Source organism: Ursus maritimus, unplaced genomic scaffold, assembly GCF_017311325.1.
Source record: "Ursus maritimus isolate PB19 unplaced genomic scaffold, ASM1731132v1 scaffold_22, whole genome shotgun sequence".
NCBI classification, from domain to species: Eukaryota; Metazoa; Chordata; class Mammalia; order Carnivora; family Ursidae; genus Ursus; species Ursus maritimus.
In genome coordinates, this window is record NW_024424675.1 from 49391 (window position 1) to 74696 (window position 25306).

At 50.1% G+C, this 25306-nt stretch overlaps 1 protein-coding gene across 1 annotated transcript in view; it reads left to right on the forward strand.

Moving 5' to 3' along the window:
* ACSS1 (acyl-CoA synthetase short chain family member 1) overlaps nucleotides 1-25306 on the forward strand; it is a 64746-nt gene that overhangs the window by 17245 nt on the left and 22195 nt on the right. Inside the window, exons 3-7 of the mRNA XM_040637883.1 lie at nucleotides 12237-12436; nucleotides 19109-19284; nucleotides 19669-19821; nucleotides 23039-23186; nucleotides 24447-24584. Of these exons, the coding sequence (XP_040493817.1) occupies nucleotides 12237-12436; nucleotides 19109-19284; nucleotides 19669-19821; nucleotides 23039-23186; nucleotides 24447-24584 (815 nt within the window). The remainder of the gene's footprint in view (nucleotides 1-12236; nucleotides 12437-19108; nucleotides 19285-19668; nucleotides 19822-23038; nucleotides 23187-24446; nucleotides 24585-25306) is intronic.

Here is a 25306-nt window from a genome sequence, read left to right on the forward strand (position 1 = left end):
TAGATGTTGAAACTGGGAAGTGTTTTGAATCTTTCTATACACGATCCCTTCCTGTTCTTGTCCTTCTTTTGGGTCGGCTAAGTCTCTTGGAATTTTATATTTTAGAATGGCCAAATCTTGGGACTGCAGCGGGAATGATCCACTCTGAGAGTGTCTATGGCCAGGGAAACCTCCTTGATGGGAACCCTTCTGAGATTTTTCGGGGGGCAAACAGTGGCAGAGCCCATGTAAGCGAACACCTCCCTTGGAGCTGGGTCCCAGTTTTTGTGAGCCCTCTTCTGTATGCAGGGGCTATTGGAGGATGGCTGGGTTGTGGAAGGTGGAGGGGCACAGCCTGGTGAGGGCACAGTGCAGGCCCTGGGGTGGGGGAGGGGAGCAGGTGCCTAAAGGGTGGGGCCGGGAAGGGGCTCAACGCATGCTTCTGAGGAGTGGGGACAAGCTTTCCTGCCACAGCTTGGAGAGGAGTCTTCTAGGACTAGGTGTTTTTGTTCCTGTTTTTTTTTTTTTTTTCCTTTCTGTTTCTGGAGTCTCAAGACAGTGGGGTAAGCCTGACTCATAGCTTCACTGTGGGTGGCGCTATGGTGTCCTGAGGCCCAGCGCCATGTTGGTTCCCATCAGAGCAGCAATGTGGCCACAGAGGGCAGTTTGGAACCTCCTCACCTGTCCAGAAGTGCACATCAGTCCCGGGCTGTGGTGGGGGGGCTGCATCTTCATTCCTGCCCCCTTTCCCCACAATGCCCATTTCCTCCTCCCATGCTAGGTGGACACAGAAGGGAAGTGTCACTATGAGGTTAGACATGCTGTCTGATGCAGAGTTGAAAATCTATGCACAGCTAGGAGGGAGTGGGCCCCCGGCAGGCCGGGTCCCTGGGGAGGGTGAGGATGCACAGCCCTCCTGGCTGTCAGGCCTGTGTGCCACAGAGCATGACAGTCCCCAGCACGGCGGCCCGTGCAGTGCTGGCATCTGGTCACCCAGTCTGCGGCAGGGCTCAGAAGAGGGCCAAATGGGTGGGTGGCATGTGGATGTGCCCTGGGCGGCCCCTTCCTGTGTTCAGCCTTCATCCAGTCTCTGATGCCGGCCAGGCTGGACCCCTCTGTCCACTGCCTTCCTGGCACAAAGGGCACCAGCAACAACTCCTGGGAAGGTTCCTGGTGACCATCCTGCATACCAGGCTGGGAATGGGGTGTCCCAGCCCTCTGTCCTCCAGAAGTCATACCTGACCCTGCTGTCTGGGGGCAGCCCCTGGCTGACGGGGCGGGAGCTGACACTGATGCTCAGAGCTCACATTCATGGTCATACTTGGTTTTAAAGCCCAGGACCTGATGCCCAGCGAGCTTCTGGGGTCCTCAAGCTTACCCAGCTGGGAAAGTCAGAAATGGGGTTTTAGTTCAGCTTTGTGTGGCTCTAGCCAGTGTACTGAGGAACCTGAGTCTTCCTTCCCCATCCCAAGAGGGAGGAGGTGACAGTGTAAACGGGACTCCTGCTGCTCGGCAGCACTAACTTGGTGACAGGCCAGACGCCTGGTGGTTCCTAGTGTGTGCAGAGGGTAAAGTCTGCTGTGTGCAGACAATAGCCCTTTACTGACCAGGACCCTGTGTTCCTGTTGTCTGCCCCCACTTCCTGCTTAAGCAGACACACATTAAGTGCTAACATCAGCTGGGGAGGAGGAGGCTTGTCAGTGCCAGCAGGCTGTAGGTGGCCTTGAAGAGGGACAAGGGTCAGCTGCAGAAGAAGGCGGGGCCAAGGGCTGTGGAGTCCTGCTGTGACCATGGGACAGTGAGGAGCAGGAAGCAGAGTGCTCAATGGGCTCTCTGGGCCTTGGAGCACCATCGAGGCCAGGGTAGGGGACGCCGTGGGTGCCAGAGGAAGGGCTGACAGAGGGTGCTGGCAACTTCTCAGAAAGGGGCTGCCTGGCCTGGCACTCCCTCATCCTTCATTCTTCGTGCTGGCCCTCCCCACTTGGCAATTTCCTATCCCAGATCCAGATAAACTTCCTCTGAAAGCCTGGCATGAGGTTTTTGAGCCATTGATAGGTAAGGTGACTCATTTGGACCAGCACATCCCCATTCTCCCTGCTGGTTCTGCTTGACTGAGTTAATGAAGCAGCAAGGACATGGAATTTGAATTCCATGTGGTCTCCACACATCAGTGAGGTGTCACTCTGGTAGCATCTAAAGCAGTGATTGCCAGCTCAGGGTGTGACCGAGTCCCCTGGGGAGGCTTCTGACAGTAACTGAGCTGTGCTGAGTCAGGATTTCCTCAGGCCGTCTGGGAGCTTTACTTGAAAGCACAGCTCTCCTAATATAGCTGCCTGCCCCGTCAGAGGCAACGTGTGTGTCAGGACTCAGCTGTAGGAAAGGGAAGTCAGTGCCACTCTTTGAAGCAGAAAGGGAACTTACACAGAGTGCTTACAAAGCCTTTGGCAGACTGCCAGCACCCACTCTGGCACAATCAGAATAGAGACCCCACAGGCACTGCTGAGTTCTCACAACACACCCCTGAGCCTCTGGTCCTGGGCCAGGAAACCAGCGTTCTGCTGGCTCAGCTGCTCAGCTTTCTCCCGACATCTTTGTAGCAGGTGGACCCTCTCCAGGAGAGCTGCAGTTCCTCCGGAGCTGCTGCAAAGCACCACCCACCTTGCAGCTGCTCCCCACGTGCAGCGGAGTCACGCACACAAGCCCAGGTGCGAGGTGTCTAAGGCGGCCCGTGCTGCTGAGGACGCTGGAACAGATGCCGACCAGTCTGTCCAGTCTGTCCAGGATGGGTTTGCGGACCCAGATTCTTTTTTTTTTTTAATGACTTTTTATTATGTTAGTCACTATACAGTACATCCCTGGTTTCCGATGTAATGCTCGATGATTCATTAGTTGCGTATAACACCCAGTGCACCATGCAATATGTGCCCTCCTTACTACCCATCACCAGTCTATCCCATTCCCCCACCCCCCTCCCCTCTGAGGCCCTCAGTTTGTTTCTCATAGTCCATAGTCTCTCATGTTTCATTCCCCCTTCTGATTACCCCCCCTTTCTTTATCCCTTTCTTCCCCTACTGATCATCCTAGTTCTTATGTTCCATAGATGAGAGAAATCATATGGTAGTTGTCTTTCTCTGCTTGACTTATTTCACTTAGCATTATCTCCTCCAGTGCCGTGCGGACCCAGATTCTGCTTGATTCTTGGGTGGTTGACTGTCCCGGTATGAGGACCAGGCCTGTAACTGCCCAGACCCCAGGCCACTCAGGTGGGGCCTGGTGGTCCTTCCTCCTGGTGACCAAACCCTCGGAGTCACTCCTGTGTGCACACAGCTGTTCAAGGTCTGCTCTAACTAACAGGCTCTGATCTTTCCCCTGTCGCTCACTTAGTCCTTCCTCCAAGGTAGGCCTGTCTAGATGTGGATTCATTGCAGGCCGGGCCATTTTCCAAAAGGGTCGTCTCCTATCCTCACATAAGAAACCCGCTAGTTTTCTGGACCTTATGACTAAATTGTGGGACAGTTTTCCAGTCTAAGGTTCTACATGAGGAGGTCTTTGGCATGTTATCAGCTGGTGCAAATGGGGGAACTTTTGTGGAACTGCAAAAGGGCACCCCTTAGAAGGGGTGCGAGGCCTCATATGTACTGCAGTGTCCTGGGGCAGGTGCCTTCAAGCAGGGCTAAGCTGCACAGCTACCTGTGGCAGCCCCAGGGATAGGGCTGGCATGGAGTGTATGTGCACGGCGGGAGTGGGCGGATGGGGTGGGGACAGGAATCCCAATTTCTTGAACTCACACAGAACGCAGTGCCCTAAACCCAGGGTGGGGGTCCTATGGCCTGGAAAAGGAAGGAGAGCTTGAGTGAAATGAAAGGGTGTGCCTTTTGCTCTTTCCTTCCTTCCAAATGAACAATTTAAATTTCAATTAGCAAGTATTTATTAAATGCATGATTATTAAGCAAAATGAGTTAAATAAATAAATGACAATTATTGTTTTTAGGAAGGAAACAACTAAAGTAAGTAACCTTTAAGGACAGCCTCAGTGGGGGTCACAGGCAGTGGGGGTGCTGAGGGCTCCTGACATTGGTTCTGCTGTCACAGGGGCTGCTCCTCTCAGTCTCTTGCTCAGTTGGGCAGTGAGTCATATTGGTAGCTGGAAATCCTCCACAGGGGCAATATTCATATCACAGTAACTGGCAAATGCTATAAATCAGGGCTTTTATCCCCCTGGGAAAATTGGTTGTGAAACGTTTGGCAGCACAATAGTGCATTTCATGGGCCCCCTGTTCTTTTTAGCAGTTTCTCCAAGCTGCTAACAGAGGCCAGGAAATCAATTTGGACCCGAGGCGGTTGTGCCAAATTCTTGTAGCCTCCAGATTCCCACTGGTGTGGCTATGTCTCCTTGCTTCCTTTCCTCTGCGTGCTAATTTGGAATGTTCTGTGGATTCACAGTGAAGCCTGGAAATAGAGCAACCCCCAACTCATGTCTGGTCTGAAGCTGGCCGCCCTGTGTCCTGTTGTTGCCCCTGCTGCCCAGTGGACTTGTGTGGGGCACCATGCGAAGACCCACCAGGCCACACGTGGACAGGTCAACATGGAGTGGGACTTGAAAAACTTCTAGTGGCTTTTTTTTTTTTTAACCAGGGTAAAGGGAATGTGTTTAGAAAGTTAAAATCTACATCCTGTTCCAGATTCCACCAAGGGGGAGACATCAATTCTGTGGTTTTCCCTGGGAAGTAAACAAGCCTGGCCGGCCAGTGGTTGAGTGTCCTGCCAGGGCACCAGCTGTTTTCGGGGCTGGAGTCCACCAGCACACTCTTGTCCAGGCTGCCAGCCTGGCATCTGGCTCCCTCAGTGCTGGGCGCTGGGCTCTGGGTCTGGAAAGGAAGGACTTCTTTTCTGGAGAAAAGACGGGCTGGAGGCCAAGTGCTGAGGTCTGAGGGGAAATCAGGCATTAATTAGGACAGAACTTTTTTCAAGTCTGACCGTTACTTCCCTTCCACAGGCATTTGTCTAGAGGCCAACTGCATGTAGGGTTTTGTCAGAGCAGGAGAGAAAGACTTTGGGTGAGTGCTTCGACCTGGATGTGCCTAGTGAGGCGTATCCTTGGACAGGTGGTCCTGAATGAGTAGCCAGACATGAACTCATGAAAGAAAAGGCCACCCCACCCCTCCTCTCTCCTGTTCTCTTCCATCCTGATTACAAGAAAGACTCCATGTAACTACAGTGAGCCAGCTTTGAACACTTCTCTTGCTAATTTTCCTTTTGAACAGATCAGCCTCAAGTTCGGAGCTTTTAGTTTATTCTTAAAAATGAATGTACATTAAAAAAGAAACTACCCTGCCCCAAATGTTACATAAATAACAACAGAGTTGGTGGATGGCAGAAATCATGAAATTTGGGAAGCTTTGCCGTGGAAAACCAGCTTTCCTGATGTTGAGGGGTTTGGGGGAACTGCTTAAGAGCAGGACCTCAGAGCCAGGCCTGGGTTTGAATCCCACCCTGACCCTTTCAGGAAGTCAGTTAAGTTCTGTTTGCTTTAGCTTTCTTATCTGAGGAATGGAGGTAGGGTAGTGGCAGCTCACACCACGAGCTGTCGTGAGGGGTAAATGTGTGTGTGCAGTCAGAGCAGTCCTGGACACAGGACATTTGCTGAATAGCTGTTACTGCTATTCCATGGGAAGGAAATATGAATGGGGGATGGGTAGGCAGGAGGGGAGCATTCTGGATGCCAGCATGTGGGGGTTGGGGAAGGAACCAAAAGGTGGTCATGGCTGGCCAGGGAGAGGAGGTTCCCTGTACTCACAGTGGGTGGCAAGTGTGGCTGGAGAAGGTGGGGTGGCTGGTGGATATGGTAGAGACATGGTGGGTGACAGACAGGTGGGGCGCTCAGAGCATGGCACCCCCAGCCTCTCGGAACCAATGGCCAGGGGCTGAGTGCCTGCAACCTGCAGGCTGGTGGCAACTCCTGCTGTCCACAACGCATCCTTCTCAGATCTGCTGACCCCTCAAGGTGAGGACTTCCCGTCAGCACCTGCTATGGGAGCATGCAGCAGGTGGGCTATGCAGGTGAGGGCTTCATACAAGGCATTTGAATACACTTGAGTCTCATTCACCCTGAGCCAATGGCACAGCGACTTACACCAAAGCAAACTGGCATTTTCCTTCTCCCACCTGTGAAGAGACACTTGAGGAACCACTGATTGATGGTGATTTCCTTTTTCCACCATAATTGTAGCTACTGTTTAGAGGATGCCTTCACGTGTGTGGAGGACTTCATATTTGGTCCTTGTCTTCCTCTGTTGGGGCCGTTGTAACAAAATACCCTTTGGGTGTCTTATAAACAACAGAAACTTAATTTTCACAGTCCAAGAAGTCCAAGATCAAGGCAGCAGCATGGTCACATTCTGCTGAGGACCCTCTTCCTGGGGTATAACCACTGCCCTCTTGCTCTGTCCTCACACGGTGGGAAGGGCGAGGGAGCTCTGTGAGATCTCTCCTATAACAGCACTGACCCCACCCTGAGGGTGCCACTCTCATGACCTAATCACCTCCCAAATGCCCCAGCCCCTAAACCATCATCTTTGGGGTTAGGATTTCTACATAGGAACTTGAGAACACACACATCAGACCCCAGCAGTCTCACAAACACCTTGGTAATGGGCCCTGTTATTGGGATGCTGTAGACAGGACCGTCAAGGCCCCAGGTATGCAGAGAACTGGGGTGGGAACCTATCTCTGATCAGATGTAGTTTGGCTTCCAGTGAGACATTCTCCTGAGATAAACTTTCCAGGTCCAATACTTTCCATAAACTATAGCATAGACTCGAGGAAAATACACTTATCTTCATTTCATTTATTTTTTTTTTTTGGATAGATAGATACATAGATGGGGGGGGGAGAGCCAGAGGGAGAGAGAGAATCCTCAAGCAGATTCCCTGCTGAGCACAGACACTGATATGGGGCTCGATCTCACAACTCTGAGGTCACGACCTGAGCCAAAATCAAGAGTCAGATACTTAACCAACTGAGCCACCAAGGCACCTGAAAATACACTTATCTTCTGTGAAAAAGGTGGAAAACATGCAGCTGTAGTGACCACATTTTCTCTGGTTGACTTAGTGTCACCAGTGGCAGTTCAGCTATTGTTTCTTGAAAACCGTGTGTCTGGGGCCTTCCTTGGGAAATAGCAGCTTCGGGAATTTTTCATCTCTAAGTGTGGCTACTGCTTTATATTCCTTTGCAGCTTCTCTTTGCTAAAGGTCATGGTCATGAAGTCAAATAATGACGTATAAGGAATTTCACACTTGATTTATGAACCCATTCAGCTGGATTTCCTGGACCTCTATTCCCAGTGGTAATGGGTAGAAGAGTGAGCAAATTTTATTGCCATTAAATCAGATTTGGTGGTGACAGTAATGTCAGGGGCAGAGGAGTCTGTCCGGAGGGAAGGAGTTTGTCCCTAGGCCTGGTTCTGAGACACAATTCATGAGGCATCGACATACCCCGCCATGCAAGCCCCATGTGAGCAAGGGGCCCTCCTGCTTTGCTCTGCTTCCTTTTCTTCTCTCACCACCCCACTTCCAGAAGTGGCTTGCTGAAGAAAATACGGAACTGCAGAGGAGCAAGCTGAGTGCCCCTTCAAGTTCTGCATCTAGATCCTGGAGTCAACCCGTCTTTTCTGTCCTCACCCAGGCTTGGAGGAGAGCAGGGACTCTGAAATGCTTTGTGTCTGCCCGGGCCTTATGTTCACAATATCAACATGATCACCTGGGCTTATTTCCCTTATGGGCAGAAGAAAGCCATATTGCATGGTGCACTGGGTGTTATACGCAAGTAATGAATCATGGAACTTTACATAGAAAACTAGGGATGTACTGTATGGTGACTAACATAATATAAAAAAAAAAAAAAGGAAGGAAAAGAAACCCAAGAGAAAAGTAACTGTGGGCACTTTATCAGAGGGAGCGGTCCTTCTCATTTGCTGTCAAAGGGGTAGGACAGTTTCCTGCCCTTGTGATGCTGATGTGCTGGCCAACCTCGCTCTCTCTTGGCACAGGGAGATGGAAGGTGTCTGCAGAGTAGACAGGCGCTCATGCTGAGAGCACAGGCCCGAGGAGTCCTGCGCCTGCCAGAGTTCTTGTCATTGCTCACTTACCTGCTGTTCCCGTTCATTCAACAAATATTTACCAAGCCTACTATGAACTAGGCTCCGCTGTAGGCCCTAGGAAGAAGGCAATAACCCCCAAATCCCCGCCCAAGTAGAGCTTGTACTTAGTGGGGTAGATGGACAATGAAGGTGGTAAGTATTTATTTAATGAACACCAAGAGGCAGAGTCATTGTAGAAGTGAGGAATCATGCATTCCCAATTTGTTTACTTCTTAAATACCACACACACACACACACACACACACACGTGCACGCACACACATGACTTATGTTACTTCACTGGGCTGTCATTGGGAAATGGCTAGGAGGTAAAGATACTTTCAAACAATAACCATGAAGAAAACAGCTTTAATTAGAATATAAATAAATACCAGGGTATTTATTCCTCTCTTTCTTTTGAACTCTGTTTCCAGCTGTGTCCTGTTTTGGACTGAGCTGGGCCAGGGGCCTTTATACCGGCTGAGACTTCGGCAAGTGTCATGTTGGTTACAAATACTCGAGGTCAGATTGTGTCTATAGCATTGGGTAAACGTTATTCCCCGCTGATGCTTAATAGTTGGCTGTAGAAATTCTTCTTCCTTCCCCAAGGCCAGTCAGCATTTTACTGGTGTTAAGCACCATTAACACCATGCCAGATTTATCTATTTGTGCACAGTATTTGCGTATGTTCGTATCGAAGGTTTGTCCCTGAGGAGTCCACAGTGCAGACAAACTTAGATATCTTGTTCATGACTGGAGTAACAAATGTTACTTTTCTCTTTGCACTTGAAAACATAACTCTAACTCACTGCAGTGAGATCATTTTTCAGAAAGCTGCAAGCTGCCGTCCCTTGGGAAGACCCTGTGGGCAGAAGGAAGCCAGTATTTCCTGCAGTGACAGCCCAAAGCACCAAAGCTCCTCTAAGTGGCTGCATTATCTTTTTGATACAGAAATAGTAGCATTTCAGTTTGTGAGAGTCTTTGAGAAGTCACAAATATCTAAGAACATGCTTTTGAACAGGTTTTGAATATGTAGAATGATAGGCTCACTCAAATAACGTTTATTTTTCAATGATTTGAAGGCCTAGGTTCACTGACCATATTTTCCAATGGCAAAAGTGTGGAGGAAATCAACGTGTTCTTAATTTACATTATTAAATGTAGAGTTGAGATCAAGGGTCTGGGTACCCATATTCCGCTCTAGACAGACACCATGAGAATGTGGGTGTCCATTTGGTAACCTGGAGGTGTATCTATAGAGAGTAAGTGGGGTCCTGGATGGCTGGACTACAGAACTGGGAGAAGAAAGGCTTCCTGGGGTATGGGGGGTATTGAGAAATTTGAAGGGCTGTCATTGAATGACAAATTAGATTTTTTCAGCTTTAAAGAGCTGAGTTGGGACCAATGTGTGGAATTTATACAGCTACAGAACTTGGTCCAAGATAAGACTGTTTCTCTGCTAAAATGACAATGCAAGACACAGCCCTGTGAAGCGGTAACTTCCAGCAGTATGATGCTTAAGCAGAGCCTGGACCACTGTGGACAAGAGTGTGGCAACAAGATTTCTGGACCCCAAGGGAGACTGCACCATCTGACCTTCAAGAAGCCCTTTGATTTTGAGGTTTATGGCTTTGGCAGAGTGGATAGGAAGGGGACTGTGCTTAGAGATTTACACAGAACAAATGCTTTATCAGAAACGGATCCTCTGGATTTAGCACCAGGAGTCCGGGACCCACTGGACGCAACCCCAGGTGCAGCACGTGCTGACGCCTCTCAATCCTCCAGGGAACCCACGGGCTGCCTCAGCTTGGTTTCCAGACCCTCCTCCAGGGCCATAGCTCCACTGTTCTAAAATAGGGGGGCGACTCCTGCCGCTGCTCCCTTGCTCCTCCTCACCATAGTCGACCTGTCCAGAAAGTTCTCCCTGCTGCCCTCAGAGACTGTAGCACCAAGCTGAGGTGATAAATACCCTTCACACTTTCATGCATGTGCCTTCATCTCTCTAGTCCGAGTGTGATCCTGCAGGATACTTTCCCTCTCATCCCCACAGTGTCTGGATGGAATTTTTAACATCTTAGGAATTCACCAGTCAGTTATGTGATTTTAGGAATGATTTCTAGAATTTAGATTTTTAGAATTTTAGAAAATGATGACAAAGAGATCTGATGGGAAAGACAGTACCTACTGAATGTTTGGCAGGGTCCTGGGTAGGTGATGCTTCTCGGTAACATTTGTGACAGGTACACAAAGTGCATGGCACCTGCTGTTTCTCAGATGTTTGCATGGCAGTTGAGGAAGGTAAGCAGCCATGTTTAATGCAGCTACTATAGAAAATTAACGCAGGCTGCTCTGTCCAGACAATTCACATCTGTTCCTCGACTTCTGACTGCTGCCTTTGGTCTACAGAATAAGGACTGAATTTCATCAGCACTGATGTGTAACACACATTCAAGCTTCCATCTCCCGGAGCACTGCTCAGAGGCTTAAAACCTTAGCTATGAAAATGGTGCCTCCACTGGACTTGAGTTACTTTCCTGCATCATTGACTATAGATGCCTCTTTAATACTATCACAGGCTGTCCCAGCCTCCTTCCCTGGATTAGTATGAATGTTTCCAGGCTCTGGATTCTGGGGAGTTTAGTGTTGGGGACTATCGGGAAGTGCTCTTTCTTTCATCATAAACTTAGGCAAGGGGTAGGTGGGGCACCACTGAATGATGTCTTTGTCCTCCTGAAAGCTTTAAGGAGGAGATGAAATCCTGAAGAGGCATGCTGGAGCCAGCCTGGGCAGGAATCCCTCGTCGCGAGGAAGTGCAGGCTGGAATTATGAGCTGGTCCTCATCAGGTCTCGTTGCAGAATGGCTTTGGGAGAAACAAAAGCCCCCTTGAATTCTCTGCCTGAAACGGGGAGTGTTCATTTTCATTCCACCTGTGTTCCTAGGGGGCTACTGAGCTTGGCCTTTCTTAGAGACCTTTCCTTGAGGCCCTTTAGAAGAGAGGGGAAGCAGGCACACGCTTGTAAGGGGCCTCGCAGAGCTCAGAGGTCTGGTCTCTTTGGCTGCCAGGGCCTGCAGAAGTTGGCGCTGCCCCACTCAGACCTCTTGGAGAGATGCAGAGCTCAGGTGTGGTTTGGTTGGTTGGCTGTTCCTTATTCTGTCTTTCCGTGTTAGTTCCATGATTAAATAACAAATTAAAATCACTGCAAAAATGGTAAAATGATTGCCTATTTGCATAGTCCACGGTCAGCGGGACCAGGTGCTGGAACAACACGGAACCAAGCGTCGAGGTCCCCAGGTTGCTTTTCACCACTTCCCGCTCCACTCCAGACAAGTGGGCGCCTACCAGGCGTACTCCGGGTTTCCGGAGTTGACTGTCTTTGACTCTGATTGGGCTGGATTAAGTCACGTGCCAATCCTTAAGCCAGTCCGCTTCTCCAGGGAGATGCTGCATTTTGATTGGCAGGCGGAACCTCGTGATTAGTCCAGGAGCGAGGGAGGGTCACGTGGAGGGGGTAGGTATCTGGCTGCCCTTAACATCTTTTGTGCGCCACGCCCATTCAGTGCCTTGCACGCAGAAAAAGGGGGCGCTCTCATTATCCGCCTTCCCTGCCTCTGCGGGGTGGGTGGTTGTCACGGGGCCAGCCTTCCCTCCGACTCGCTGTGGCTACGCAGTTGGGAATCTGTTGCGTGAGCAGGGGCCTCCCGGCTGAAGCCTTGCTTGGGGCGGCTGAGCTGGGTTGATTCAGAAAACTGGGCCTTCCTTCCCCCACTAAAGGTCTTAGGAGATCACCGTGAGGCCGGACATTTCCAGAAGTCTCAGGGAAATGACGATTTAGGCTTTGGACGCCTGTGCTGAGAAGCCCTGCTGTAAATGGACACAAGGACAGCCGGTTTACCACAGTAACGTGGCCATGAATCTATGTCAGTACCAGCCTACCAAGTTGAAAACATTATTTTCTGGAAAAGAACTTGCCGTGCAGCAAGCACTTGAGTACCTGCTATCTTCTGGGCCTTGGCGGGGGGTATGGTACTTGCTGTTTGCAGAATTATGCCACCCCAAATTACTCTGTGTTTTGGCCCTCCCCCTTCTCTGATGGCCTTCTCTTCCTTGTACTTCAGGGAACTGCTGGAGACCACCTGCCGCCTGGCCAACACGCTGAAGAGACATGGCATCCGTCGAGGGGACCGTGTGGCCATCTACCTGCCTGTTTCCCCACTGGCTGTGGCCGCAATGCTGGCCTGTGCCAGGATTGGAGCCGTCCACACCGTTGTCTTTGCTGGCTTCAGTGCGGAGTCTTTGGCTGGGAGGATCAATGATGGTGAGCATATGGACGGAGGGAGAAACCTGGAGGCCTCTGGCCTTTGTTTCTTGGGGCCTGCCCATCAGGGACTTAGAGTGGAGACAGACATTAATAAAAATCCCACAGAGAAGTGACAGATACCACCAGGGACAGGGACATGGCTGAATGAGCATTTATTTGTTCTGTGAGCTGAGATCTGACGGCATTGGATTAACCAGGTGAAGAAGTAAAGGAAGATTCCAGGTGGAGGGAACAGCGTAGGTCCCAGCTGCTTGGTGGGAGGAGCACAGCACATGTGAGGACTTTGGGGGCGCTGGCATGGCTGTGGTGAAGGTAAGAAATGTGTAGGGTGAGATGAGGCTGGGGAATGTCTCACAGGTCAACAGCTAGAAGCCTTCCATCATGAGGAAGGATGGGGCAGACCATTTCTGGAGGCCTGGAGTCAGGTGTGGAGGCTTGTGGTGCATGTTTAAGGATTTCTGTCTGAAGGCAGGTCAGAGTCTCCTGAACAGTGTCCAGAACAATATTGTCTCCCTCCTTTTTGTGGGAGGGCTGAGTGTCTGAATAGAGGTCTGACCCCTGCTCAGTGAGATCCTAGAGAGTCTGCTGAGCTGCCTCACCAAGAAGGATGCTTATGGGGGCCACTGGGAGTTCTTTGTGTCTCACTGAAGACTTGCCTTTGCGTAGTGAACAGAGCTAAAGGGCAGAGTTCTCAGACCCTGGCTGACCCCCTTTTTAGGAGGGGCTGAGAAGCCTTTCCACTGCCTCTGTGTTACTCTCTCCACTTTAAAGGTTTGGTGCTGTCACTCATTTCTCCTTCTCTCTCTAAACGGCACCTATGTGCCAGGCACTGTTTTAAGCACTTTGCAAAAGTCATCTCCTTTAATTAAGCTAGTCTTCATAAATATAATAGGCAATTAATACTCTCACTATTTCTCCCTTCCCTCATTTTTTATTACTATTTACAACCATCTTAGAGTGTACAGTTCAGTGGCATTAAGCACATTCACAATGTTGTGCAACCGTCATCACTGTCTGTTCCAGACTTTTCATCACCCCAAATGGACATCTCATACCCATTAAGCAGGCACTCCCCATTTCCCCCCCACCCAGCTTCTGACAACCACTAATAGGCTTTCTGTGTCAATGATTTGCCTATTCTGGATATCATAAAAATGAATTCATACGATATGTGTGGCCTTTTGTATATGACTTCTTTGACCACTCACAATGTTTTCAAGGTTCATCCATGTTGTAGCATGTATCATTGCTTCATTTCATTTTTTAGAAATAAAATTTTACTGTGCGGGTATACCATGTTTTGTTTATCCATTCATCTGTTGATGGACATTTGACTAGTTAACACTTCTTGGCTATTTTGAATAGAGTTGCTGTGAACGTTCGCGAGAACACCTGCTTCCAATTTTTCATGCATATACCTAGGCATGGAATTGCTGGCACGCATAATAAATCCATATTTACCTTAGAGGAGGAACTGCAAACTCTTTCCAAAGTTGCTGCTCTGTTTTACATTCCCACCAGCAACGGATGAGGGGTCTAGTTTCTTTGAATCCTCATCAACGTTTGTTATTCCCCCTCCCCTTTTTTAATTATAGCCATCCTGGTGGGTATGAAGTAATATTTCATTGTGGGTTTGATTTACCTATCTAATGACTAACATCATTAAGCATCTTTTCATGTGCTTCTCCATTTGTATGTCTTCTCTGGAGAAATGTCTACATAAGCCCTTTGTCCATTTTTTAATTGGTTGTTGGTCTTTTTGTTGGTCGAGTTGTAAGAGTTATCGCTATGTTCTGGATGCTAGACCTTTATCAGATTTATTATTTGCAATTATTTTCTCCCATTCTGTGGGTTGTCTTTTCACCCTCTCAATAGTGTCCTTTGATGCACAAAAGTTCTTAATGTGATGAAGTCAGGGTCATCCATTTTTTTCTTCTGTTGCTTGTAGTTTGGGTGTATTATTTAAGAATTCAGTGTCATGAAGATTTGCCTTTATGTTTTCTTCCAAGAGTTTTATAGTCTTAGCTTTTACATTTAGGTCTTTGATCCATTTTGAGTTAATTTTTGTATATGGTGTGAGGTTCCACTTCCTTCTTTTGCCAGTGGTTATCCAGTGGTACCAGCACCATTTGTTGAAGAGACTTCCCCCCCCCCCCTCATTGAATGGCCTTGGCACTTTGTGAAAACTAATTTGCCATATATGGGAGGGCTTATTTCTGAGTTCTGTATTCTGTTCCAATGATCTGTACATCTGTCCTTGATTTTCATGTGTCAAATTACTCTTGCATTCCAGGATTAAATCCCACTTGATCATGGTCTGTAATCCTGTTAATGTGCTGCTGGATATAGTTTGTTAGCATTTTGTTGAAGATTTTCGCATCAGTATTCATAAAGGGCATTGGTCTGTAGTTTTGTTATTTTTCCTGTGATGTATTTGTCTGGCTCTGGTGTCAGGGTAATGCTGGCCACATAGAATTAGTTAGAAAATGTCTCCTCTATAGTGTTTGGGCAGAGTTTGAGGAAGATTGATGTTAACTTGTCTTTAAATGTTTGGTAGAATTCACCAGTGATACCATCTTGTCCTGGGCTTTTCTTTGTTGGGAGGCTACTGTTTTTGAAGATGAGGAGACTGAGGTACAGAGAGGTTAAATGACTTGCCTAAGGTCACATTGCTGGTTAGTGACAGAGCGAGGATCTGAACCCAGACATTCTGCCACCAGAGTTCATGCTTTTAGCATTATACTAGGCTGGGGCACCTTGGTGGCTTAGTCAGCTAAATGTCTGCCTTCGGCTCAGGTCATGATCTCAGGGTCCTGGGATCAAGCCCTGTGTCAGGCTCCCTGCTCGGCAGGGAGCCTGCTTCTCCCTCTCCTCCCCGCTCCTGCTCTCTCTTGCTAGCTCTGTCATTATCTCTGTCTGTCTCTCTCAAATAAATAAATAAAATCTTTAAAAAAAACAAAACCATTACATTAGGCTGCTCCTTTCCTCTCTTGATGATGTGGTCATGGTTGCCAAGTGTTTCTGTTAAGATTCTTTAAAACAAGCAAAAGCAGTGGGCCCTGGAGATTTAGTAGCTGGGTGCTGGAGCAGGTCCCAGAACTTCAGGAATCCTAAATAACAAGGCCATGGAAGGGCAGGGTCCAGGTCAGCTCTGAGGCCCTCAGCAGAGGAAACTGCTAAAATTTTCTCTAGAACTTTGCCATTAAGAGGTTCTTACCCAACACCTATGGCCTCCACGTCCAGCTCCCCTGGCGTCAGTTTCCATGGGCAGGACTCTGTTGGGATAGGTGTTTGCATCCTCTTGGGTCAATGAGGGGGATGTTTTGGTTATTTATTGCTGTATAGCAAACTACTCTGAAATTTAGTGCTTAAAACAAATTTTATTATTATATTTCATGATTCTGTGGGGACAGGTATCAGATGGGCTTAGTGGGAATGTCTTTTCTCTGCTCCATGATATCTGGGATGCAGGCTGGGTTGGCTTGCACAGTTGGGGGCTGTGAAGCATCTCTTTCATGTGGCCTCTTTGCATGACCAGCTCAGGCAACCTCAGGCAGTCAGACTTGTTACATGGTGGCTCATGGTTCCAAGAGGATGGAAGTAGAAAGTGCCAGTTGCCCTAAAGGCCAGGTCCAGAATACACATGGCATCATTTTTACCGTATTCCATTGGTCCAACCAGTTTGGCCATTCCAAATTTAAGAGGGGGGGACCCTATTTCTCCTTGAGAAGTAGTATGAGACCAGGTGAAAGAATTTGCAACTCTCTTTAATCCATCACTGGGAGGGGGAGGATGGGAACGTGAACATGGCCACCAGGGTCTCATCATAAGCTAGGCGGCCACCTCAGTCAATATGTTCTATTCTAGAGTTTCCGTTTTAAGATTTATTTATTTATTTATTTGACACAGAGAGAGGGAACACAAGCAGAGGGAGTGGGAGAGGGAGAAGCAGGCTTCCCATTGAGCAGGGAGCCCAATGCGGGCCGATCCCAGAATGCTGGGATCATGACCTGAGCCGAAGGCAGACGCTTAACGACTGAGCCACCCCAGTGTTCCTATTCTAGAGTCTCTGTCCCCTGGCCCAGCCTCCAGGCTCTGACCACGCCTCTTCCCTTTATCTTCCCTCTTGCTTTAGGCTGTGTGAGGAGTAGAGAGAATGGGTAGTATGGTGGGGAGGGTGGAGGGCAGGAGAATGATTCTGAGAGGCTATAGGGGGAGCAAATAATGGCCCCCACAGATGTCTATATCCTAATCCCTGAAAACCTGGGGATATGTTACTTTGCACATCAAAAGGGCTGGGCAAATGGGATGAGCACTAAAATGGGGAGATTATCTAGGTGGGCCCAATCTAATCAGTAAGCCCTGGAAAGCAGAGAACTTTATCTGGCTAGAGGCAGAAGACATGTGGCAGAATTAATAGGTCAGAGCATGAGAAGGACTTGATCTGCCTTTGCTGGCTTTAATGATAAAGGAGGTCACAAGCCAGGGGACATAGGTGGCTCTAAAGGCTGACAAGAACAACGCTTGGCTGACAGCAAGGAAAATGGGGATATGGGGATCTCAGTCCTGAAGTTATATGGAACTGAGTTCTGCCAACACCTGAATAGCCCAGAAGCAGACTCTCCTCCAGAGCATCCAGATAAGAGCTCTGCTGCCTCACACCTTGATTTTGGGCATGAGACTTCAGGACTCACCTGGACTAGAGAACTGTGAACTAAAATATGGGTTTTCTGAACCACTGAATTTGTGGTAATTGGCTATGGGAGCAATAAAAAATGAAGACAGATGCTAACACCTGCTCAAAAACCAGGGAGGTAAAAATGACAGCTTCCCAGATAAAGTGTCATGCTGATCTGGCCTGTGCCCTGATGCTGTGCACACACCCTGTACCCGTCACCCAGCTTCGGGGGGAACCACAGAGTGAGACCTGCTTCCCAAGCACCTCCTAGGGATGGCGCATGTGCATGCAGGTTCCTGCCCTAGAGGACTGCTTGGGTGGGAGACCTCAGACAAATGAGAGCCAGGAGCAAGTCATGTGCCATGGGAGGCTGTGGAGGGGCTATAAGCCACAGGACACAATTCTAACACCCAGGATGGACTGGGGCCACTGCTTTCTCCTGGGGGTCCTGAGCTTTCTTTGTCTCTCATCCCCTTAAGGCAGAGCTCTTTCTACCTGCTGGATCATCTCCCTTCCTGCCCCACAGGGAGTTTACCTGGACCAATCCCAGCACCCGGGAGGTAGGCCAGGGTGGTCTCTGACCGACTTCACCCGGCTGATTTTGTTTCCCCAGGGTGACTGATGGCCAAGGCTGAGGAACAGAGAGTGTGCAGCTGGGGTCCCCTGGCGTGCAGAGCTGGATGACACTCCCCTGGGTGCCTCAGCCCTCTAGAGTACCTCTCTGACCCTTGGGTGACCCAGCCAAGGGCTGAAAGAATTCTTAGGTGGCTCTCGAGGTCATGTCATCTGTAGGGCTCTTGGGGTGAAGAAAGAATGGGTGTGTTGCTAGAAGGCACTTTTTAGACTGAAAAACTGAAGGAGATGGGTGCCTCTGTCAGGGCTCCCACAGAAGTAGACCCTGAGATGAGAGTTCAGGGGTAGCCAGTTCATTTGGGAGGTGGTCCTGGGAAGTGCTGTAGGGTGGTGGGGAGTAGGCCTGGGAAGAGGAATCCACTAGACCAGCTTCCACAGTGGGTGCCTGGAGCTCAGTCCCCCAGGGAGCCCAGGGAGGTGATAGAACCACACGGGGATAGGCCTATGGGGGATGAGGGAGTTGGGGTATTTATACTCCAACCCTTGAGTCATTGTTGGAGGGCTGCTGGGGTTGGGGCAATCCCTTAGCACTTCTGCCTGTGGCTTTGGTAGAAGTCCTTGGTGTAGCGTGATAAAAGGTCTGAGGATGTGTGGGACCCTGCTGGTCAGTACTGCACTGGGTATTTGTTCTGGGTTCTTCCTTAGGGGCCAGTTATAGAATAGCCCACCGCAGCCTTGATTCCTCTGGGTCATCCCAGGTTGGGGCATGATGTGGGGGCTCATTCCTTTGCCTATGGTTCTGAGGCTCAGTTTGTGCCGGTATTCAGTTCCTTGCTCAGGGCCTCACCCTTGGTTAACTGTGGAAGCTTGGGTCTTCCCAGAATTGCCCTGGGCCTGGACGAGGCTAGCCAGGTCATTGAAGAGCAGGTGTGGAACCTGGAGGGTTTTCTGCTAAAGGCAAGGGTGGGAGCCTGTAGCTCCTGGCACCCATTGGGAGGTGTGGCCTCTGTTTCTGGGAAGTGAAGGTTCTTGACCCTGGACAGGACAGGGGCCACACAGGACACACTGGGGCTTGGTCTCTGGCTGCCCAGCTTTCTTGGTCTCTGCATTTTGGTGTTGCTTTGCCACCATGGTGGCTGTGGGTGAGGACGGTGTGATGGTCTCTCACCTGGGAAAGCCCCAGGGCAGGTGGCAGGGAATGGTGGAAGTCTTCCCTAAGAGCTGGGAAAAGGCCTGGTGCTTCTGCACTGAGCACAAAGATTGCAAAGCAGGCAGAGCCCCCATGTTTTGTTGACTCTTTTACCCAAAAATGGACTTTGTCTATCACACTTTCAGGCTTGGACTGTGTGGCTGTCAGTCTGGGCTGTGAGGGTCAGAGTGGGAAGGAAACTGACCAGAAATCTCTTTGTCTGCATTAGCCAAGTGCAAGGTGGTCATCACCTTCAACCAAGGACTCCGGGGAGGGCGCGTGGTGGAGCTGAAGAAGATTGTGGATGAAGCTGTGAAGCAGTGCCCGACCGTCCAGCACGTCCTGGTGGCTCACAGGACGGACAACAAAGTCCACATGGGGCATCGGGACATCCCCCTTGAGCAGGTGCGGTTGCCTCGCTTTGTACGTTGGAGGAGGAGGGGTAATTATTGGGTTAACTGGGTCTGAGTCTTGTTAGACCGTGGTTCTCAACCTGGGTCCCCTAGAGGTGCTCAGGGTTCCCCAGTGGTGTCTGACGGACTTATATCGTAGTTGGGAAGATGGAACTCAAATACCATAAACATACTGAAACATTTAATGTAACAGAAATGATTGGATCCTTCCTTTTGTGTTCTCTCTGCATCTGGAGTTGAACTAGGGTAGAGAAGGCGAACTGAACCCAATCTTCCAAGTCCTGTAGCAGCCAGGTGAGAGGTGTTCTCATGAAGGGTGAATGGCGGCAGAGGGTAACTGCCCTGGATGGGGCTGTTTATGTCTTCCCCCTTACAGGAAATGGCCAAGGAGGACCCTGTGTGCGCTCCGGAGAGCATGGGCAGTGAGGACATGCTCTTCTTGCTATACACTTCAGGGAGCACTGGGACCCCCAAGGGACTCGTCCACACCCAGGCGGGCTACCTGCTATATGCTGCCCTGACACACAGGGTATGTGCCTTGGTGGGGGAGGCTGAGGGTGCGAGGTGCCATGCCTCTGTGGCAGGGCTCTGGGCAGGGGGCCTGCAGAGGCTGGATTAGGGCTAGAACTCCTGCTGTAATTTAGTGCCCATATGTGTGAGGGTCTAATGTTTCTCCTGGTGTGTTCAGGAGCGGTGTGCTGTGAGTTGTGGCACTGGTACCGTGAGTGGGTGGGTGTGGGGGCCGAGTTTCTGTGCTCGTTGGGAGAGTCCGGGTCTGTAATCGGAGGCTTGCTGCTGGCCTTTAGCCCCTTTGCACCTGCATCTATGCCATCTGTTTGCTCTGGAGGAGTCGGGCTCTCGCCAGGTCTGACGTGCTCCCTGGCATGGCTGCATCCTGATGCTCAGGGGCCCAGGTGCTTAGGCCTTCCTGGGCCCCTTCCTCCATAAAAAACATCAAAAATTATGTTTTACAACGGAGTTGGTGTAGAGATGGACATGTTATAATTTTCGTGTTAAAATGTCTACTTCTATTTAATATATATTTTTTTCTGGTGTTAAAAAGTAAAACATTTTCATATGCCCCTAAAGGTATTATGGGCTCTGCATACTGGGTCCACATTTTAAAAGTAAAATTAGAAAAAGATTTACTTTTCTAAGGAAATCTAAGTTCAGTATATGGAAATTGTATTATAGTGGACCACTTTTTAGGGCCTATAAAGCAGATGGTATGGCATGTTTTTATTTAAATGCACTTAAAAATCAGGACTGATTTGAATGTGGGTGGGTTGGGGGGGTTGTGGTTTAATTGGCATCCCTGGTCATTTGAGGAATAGTTGACACTTCCCAGGTAGGATTTGGTTTCAAGATAGTATTTATGGACCTGACCATTGCAACAAGTGAAACTCTGCTCTAGCTGGTACCAGCAGCAAGGGGAAGTGACAGGCCAGGTGACCAGCAAGCCCGGGCTCATCCAAGAAGGGCTTGGACATTGGTCCTGGGTGGTGGTGTCTTTCTTGCCTTGGCCCCCTTCCTCTGTGCTGACCACATTCCTCCCCAGGGGCTGGAGAGAGCCTCCCAGTCCCAGCAAAGTCACTGGCCAGGTTGCAGTCCAGGGCCCCATTCTGACCCAGTCACTGTGGCCGGGGGTGGGGGTGGAATGTGCTGATTGGCCAGGCTTGGTCACACAGGAGGAGAAGCTCATGAGATGAGTGTGGTGAGCAGCAGGCGCGGGGAGGCAGGTAGCAGGCATACACACTGCACATGACGTGGTCTCCGAGTGGCAATGTGCTGATCCCACTGGCAGCCAGTGAGCCAGAAAGACGGATGTGGTACAGAACCAGGCTGAGCTGACAAGGTGTTACTTGAACCCACATCCATATTAAAACAGTTCTCTTCTGCTTGCTGGGTGACCTTGAGCATGCTGCAGAACCTTTCTTGACCTCAGTGTTCTCCTCTGGAAAACCCCACCCTTCCTCAGCTCCCGGTGGGGGTGTTGCAAAGATTGACACATCACGTAAGTAAATATACTTTGGGAAATATAACTACTAAGACCAAATACCAAGAACAGATCAGATTGTTTCCACTAGTTTACAATAAACTTCAGGGAAGCTGTAAATGTGGTGAGAGATTCTTTTTTGTGTTTTCAAAGTGTTACCAGGACTCAGTCTACGTGAACAAAAGAAGTCAGCGTATAGGTATCTTTTGAATTTCTCTTCAATAAGAGATTTGTTTTTTGAAGCATTAGGAATAGAAAGTTTTAGCCTTCTGTAGATGAAAGCATGCACACATGGAGAGGACATTAGGACTGTTGGTTCTTTAGGGAAAAGGACAGTTGGCTCTGAAGGGATGACTGAGTTGTGAACAGATTTTGGAGGTGAGCCCTGGGTTCAGGGTTCAAAGGGCCTCCTGGGCCCTTTGGATCATGGCTGACCCCCGGCACGTGCTCCCATTCCAAGAACTGCAGGGAGAGAAATCTCTCCCCACGGAAGAGTTGGCAGTTTGGGTCCAAGTTGTACTAAAAATCCTTTCAGTCCCAGAATGCTGTGGGGCCTTGGGTGTCAGCGTCCTGATTCTCAGTGCAGTGAAGCGTAGTCCTCCTTGAAAGACTCCCTCCCCCCGCCTTGGGTCACAGCTGCATAGGGCCCTGGCTGTCTCAAGACCACTGTGCTGTATGGGGACGCCTGGAGAGTCTCAGTGTTCATCTGGGGCAGCAAGAAACTGGGCCACTCACTCAGAGATTCAAAAGAAAGTCTTTTTGTTGAAAAACAGAATACAGAGTAGAATCCAGAAACCACCCAAATCAAATGTGTGGCTTAATGAATTATTAAAAGGCAAACCCCACTTCGGTCACAGAAGCCCTTCCTGCCTGTCGGACCACAGCCCCTCCCCATACCCTGAGTTTGATAGCGTCGCGGTCCCGTGTTTCCCCTCTTCTAGCTTTGTCACCCAGCATGCGTCCCCTGATCCTGTAGCTTACTCTTGCCCGCTGACGTTTCTTTGCGATGTCTTTTAAGCCTTTTTCAGCCTGTTGGTCCTCCTCTGTCCCTTCCATTTCCTTACACGTTGTTGTGGCACCCAGCAGTTTGTCCCTCCATCCTCTGTGTTTCCTGCAAAGGGGCATTTGGACCCAGAGGCGGGTCAGGCTCAGGTTGGACCTGTGGCAAGAATGCAAGACACACATGTCTCTCTGCTCAGGCTCTCGGAAGCTGACGATGCTCGAAGGGTTTCTTGGTCTTTTTGGCTTTTGATTTTTTTTTTTTTTTTTGCAATTTTTAAGGGATCTGAAAAGATTGTGGTATAACCTAATGCAGAAGGGTGCCCTTAATTTTAGACATTCAACTAGTTGAGCTTTTACCTGTGGGTACACACATGGCCAGCACCTGCATCGGGACGTGGGGTGGTCTCCAATTCCTGGAGGCACTGACACTCCCCCAGCAGAAAGCCCCCCAGCAGGGCTGGCACTTGTACAACCTCCAGCATACAGATCAGCTTTGGTTGGTTGGGGCTCATGCCGAACGTGCCTGAGGTCTGGCTTCTTTCACTGTGGCCTGTGAGAGTCGGCGTGGTGTGTGCGGCCGTAGCTCTGTCTTGTCACTGCCGTAGCTGCGTGCAACCCCAGCAGTGCACTTACCTTGCCTGCTCTTGGTGGCCCTGGGAGCAGCTGTGATTTGCATTTACAGAACACTGTTAGTGACATGTGGGAACGTGGGGTGACAGGCTCCTGATGGCCTCTCCTGTTTCTGCAGCTTGTGTTTGACTACCGGCCAGGTGACGTCTTTGGCTGTGTGGCCGACATTGGCTGGATCACAGGACACAGCTATGTGGTGTATGGACCCCTGTGCAATGGAGCAACCAGCGTCCTTTTTGAGAGCACCCCGGTTTACCCTGATGCTGGTGAGGACTGGGGATGTGCACAGGGTCCCCAGGAGGGAGCTTGAGGAAGGAGAAGTTCACAGGAGGGTGGAGTAGAGGCCCTCGCTCTGGCCTGGCTGTGGTTCTTGTGTTCCTGTGGCATAGCTGCGGAGCCTTCACCCTGCCAGGTGGGCTGGGGCCAGGGGCGGTGTCTGCAGTAGATCAGATAAGCAATAGATTCGTCACTGGAAGCCACCTCAGGACAACCCACTCCGGCGTTCCTGTCCCCCTAACAAATTGGGTGCCTTGGGCCATCCCCTTAGCACTGTCCCTCTCTTCTCTCTGGCCACCTGACCAGATCCAGCCCTTCCTCAACACCCAGGCCAGCTGCCAACCTCCTGTTACCCCAGACAGAGGGGACTTTCTCCAGCTCTGCGCTTGTGCCTTCAGGGCTCTCTGTCAAAGAGCAGTGCCTGTGGCCTGGAGCCACCTCCATGAATGGAGATCCCTTTGAGGACCCACATCCTGCTCACCTTGGCATCTTCCTCAAGGAGGCACGAAACCCCAAGTCTTTGTTGCAGTGCCGTTGACTGGTGGTGGCTTTGCCAGGAGACTCTTGCCAAGCACTGCACGGCGCTAACAGCGATGTGTGTGGTGCTCCTCTGTCACCTCCCCGGCTCCTCTCCAGCCTCCCTGATCGGCTACACGCACCCTAGGAAGAATGTGTAGGGCATCTTAGGTGTGATCTCAGGCATGTCACTTCAGCCCCTCGAAGCTCTGCTCTCCCGTGTGTAGTGCCGAGGTGGCAAGTTGTGGGGGTATGTGGGGAGCCAGGTGTGTGAATGCTGGAAAATTGCCCTGCTCCCCAGGGCTCATTCAGTGGCGGCTGCTGCTGTTCAGGGGAAGCACCAGTCACCCCTTAGAGATCATTTAAGTGTGACTGAGCACAAGTTCTGTGTTAGTGTGACACAGGGTATTTTTAAAATTCACAGCGACATCCCTTTGAACCGATCCTTGCTGTATCTTCTGGGATACACCGTGTGAGTGCAGCCGTCCAGAGCCAGGCGAAGGCTGTTGCCAAATGCACCAGCCCTGGATTTGGGGTGTGCTGGGAGATGATTGCCACAGGGACCCCTTCTCACAGGGCTCCCTTCCCATCCCGTTGATGGGTGTTGGGATATCATTTCTGTGAACACAGGTGTTTGCATGTCTCCAGTGCACAGTAACTGTTGACTGATTTCTAAATAAGTTAGATAATGTCTGGTGGGCTCAGACTGACAGTGAACTTGGGCCCTTCTGTAGGTCGATACTGGGAGACGGTGCAGAGGTTAAAGATCAATCAGTTCTATGGGGCCCCGACGGCTGTCCGGCTGTTGTTGAAATACGGCGACTCCTGGGTGAAGAAGTATGACCGCTCTTCCCTGAGGACCCTGGGGTCAGGTGAGTGGCATGCTGTGCAACAGGAGGGGTGTGCGTGCCATGGGGCAGAGCCAGTGCAGGCTTCAAGATGGGTTTAATCGTGAAAGCTGCGTGGCTGTGTGTATGGTGAGTTCAAACAGTGCCAGGCTGAATAGGAAGCAGATGTCCCTGCCTGGAAGCAGCTTCCTGGAGGCCCCGGCTGATCATGGTCTGGGGCACAACATTCCCGACGTTTCTGTGCCTGAGTTCTGTGCTTCATCCTAATTATGAAAACCTGCTAAAGTGGCTCAAGCCCTTCTTTTGTGGCTGTGTGGGATTGCGGTGCGCGGGGAGTTGACTGTGGTTCACGCAGGTGCTCCGCTGTGCTGGGTGCCGACGAGTCCCAAGGACGGTAATAAATGCACCGTGCTTGTGTGCTCTTCTTGCTGTAGGTATTTCCAAGGCAGGGGGTTGGGAGATCCAAGATTATCTCCACTTATGATTTTGATAGATGTTGCCAAGTCACATGGAGCACTCTGGAAAGGTGATGTGGGGTTAGTTCAGGTGATACGGTGGGGTGGAAGGTACCCAGACCCTTTCTGTCTCCTTTTTCTGATTCATTTCCTTTCTGCCCCTACACATTTTGTCAGTAGGGAGAACAAGGGCAGGGAAGCCCTCTGTGCTCCTTGGGTGAATACTTGGATCTGCTTGGTGGTTTCTCATGGTGGAAGCATGTGGGGCATGTTCCACCAGGGAAATGGCTT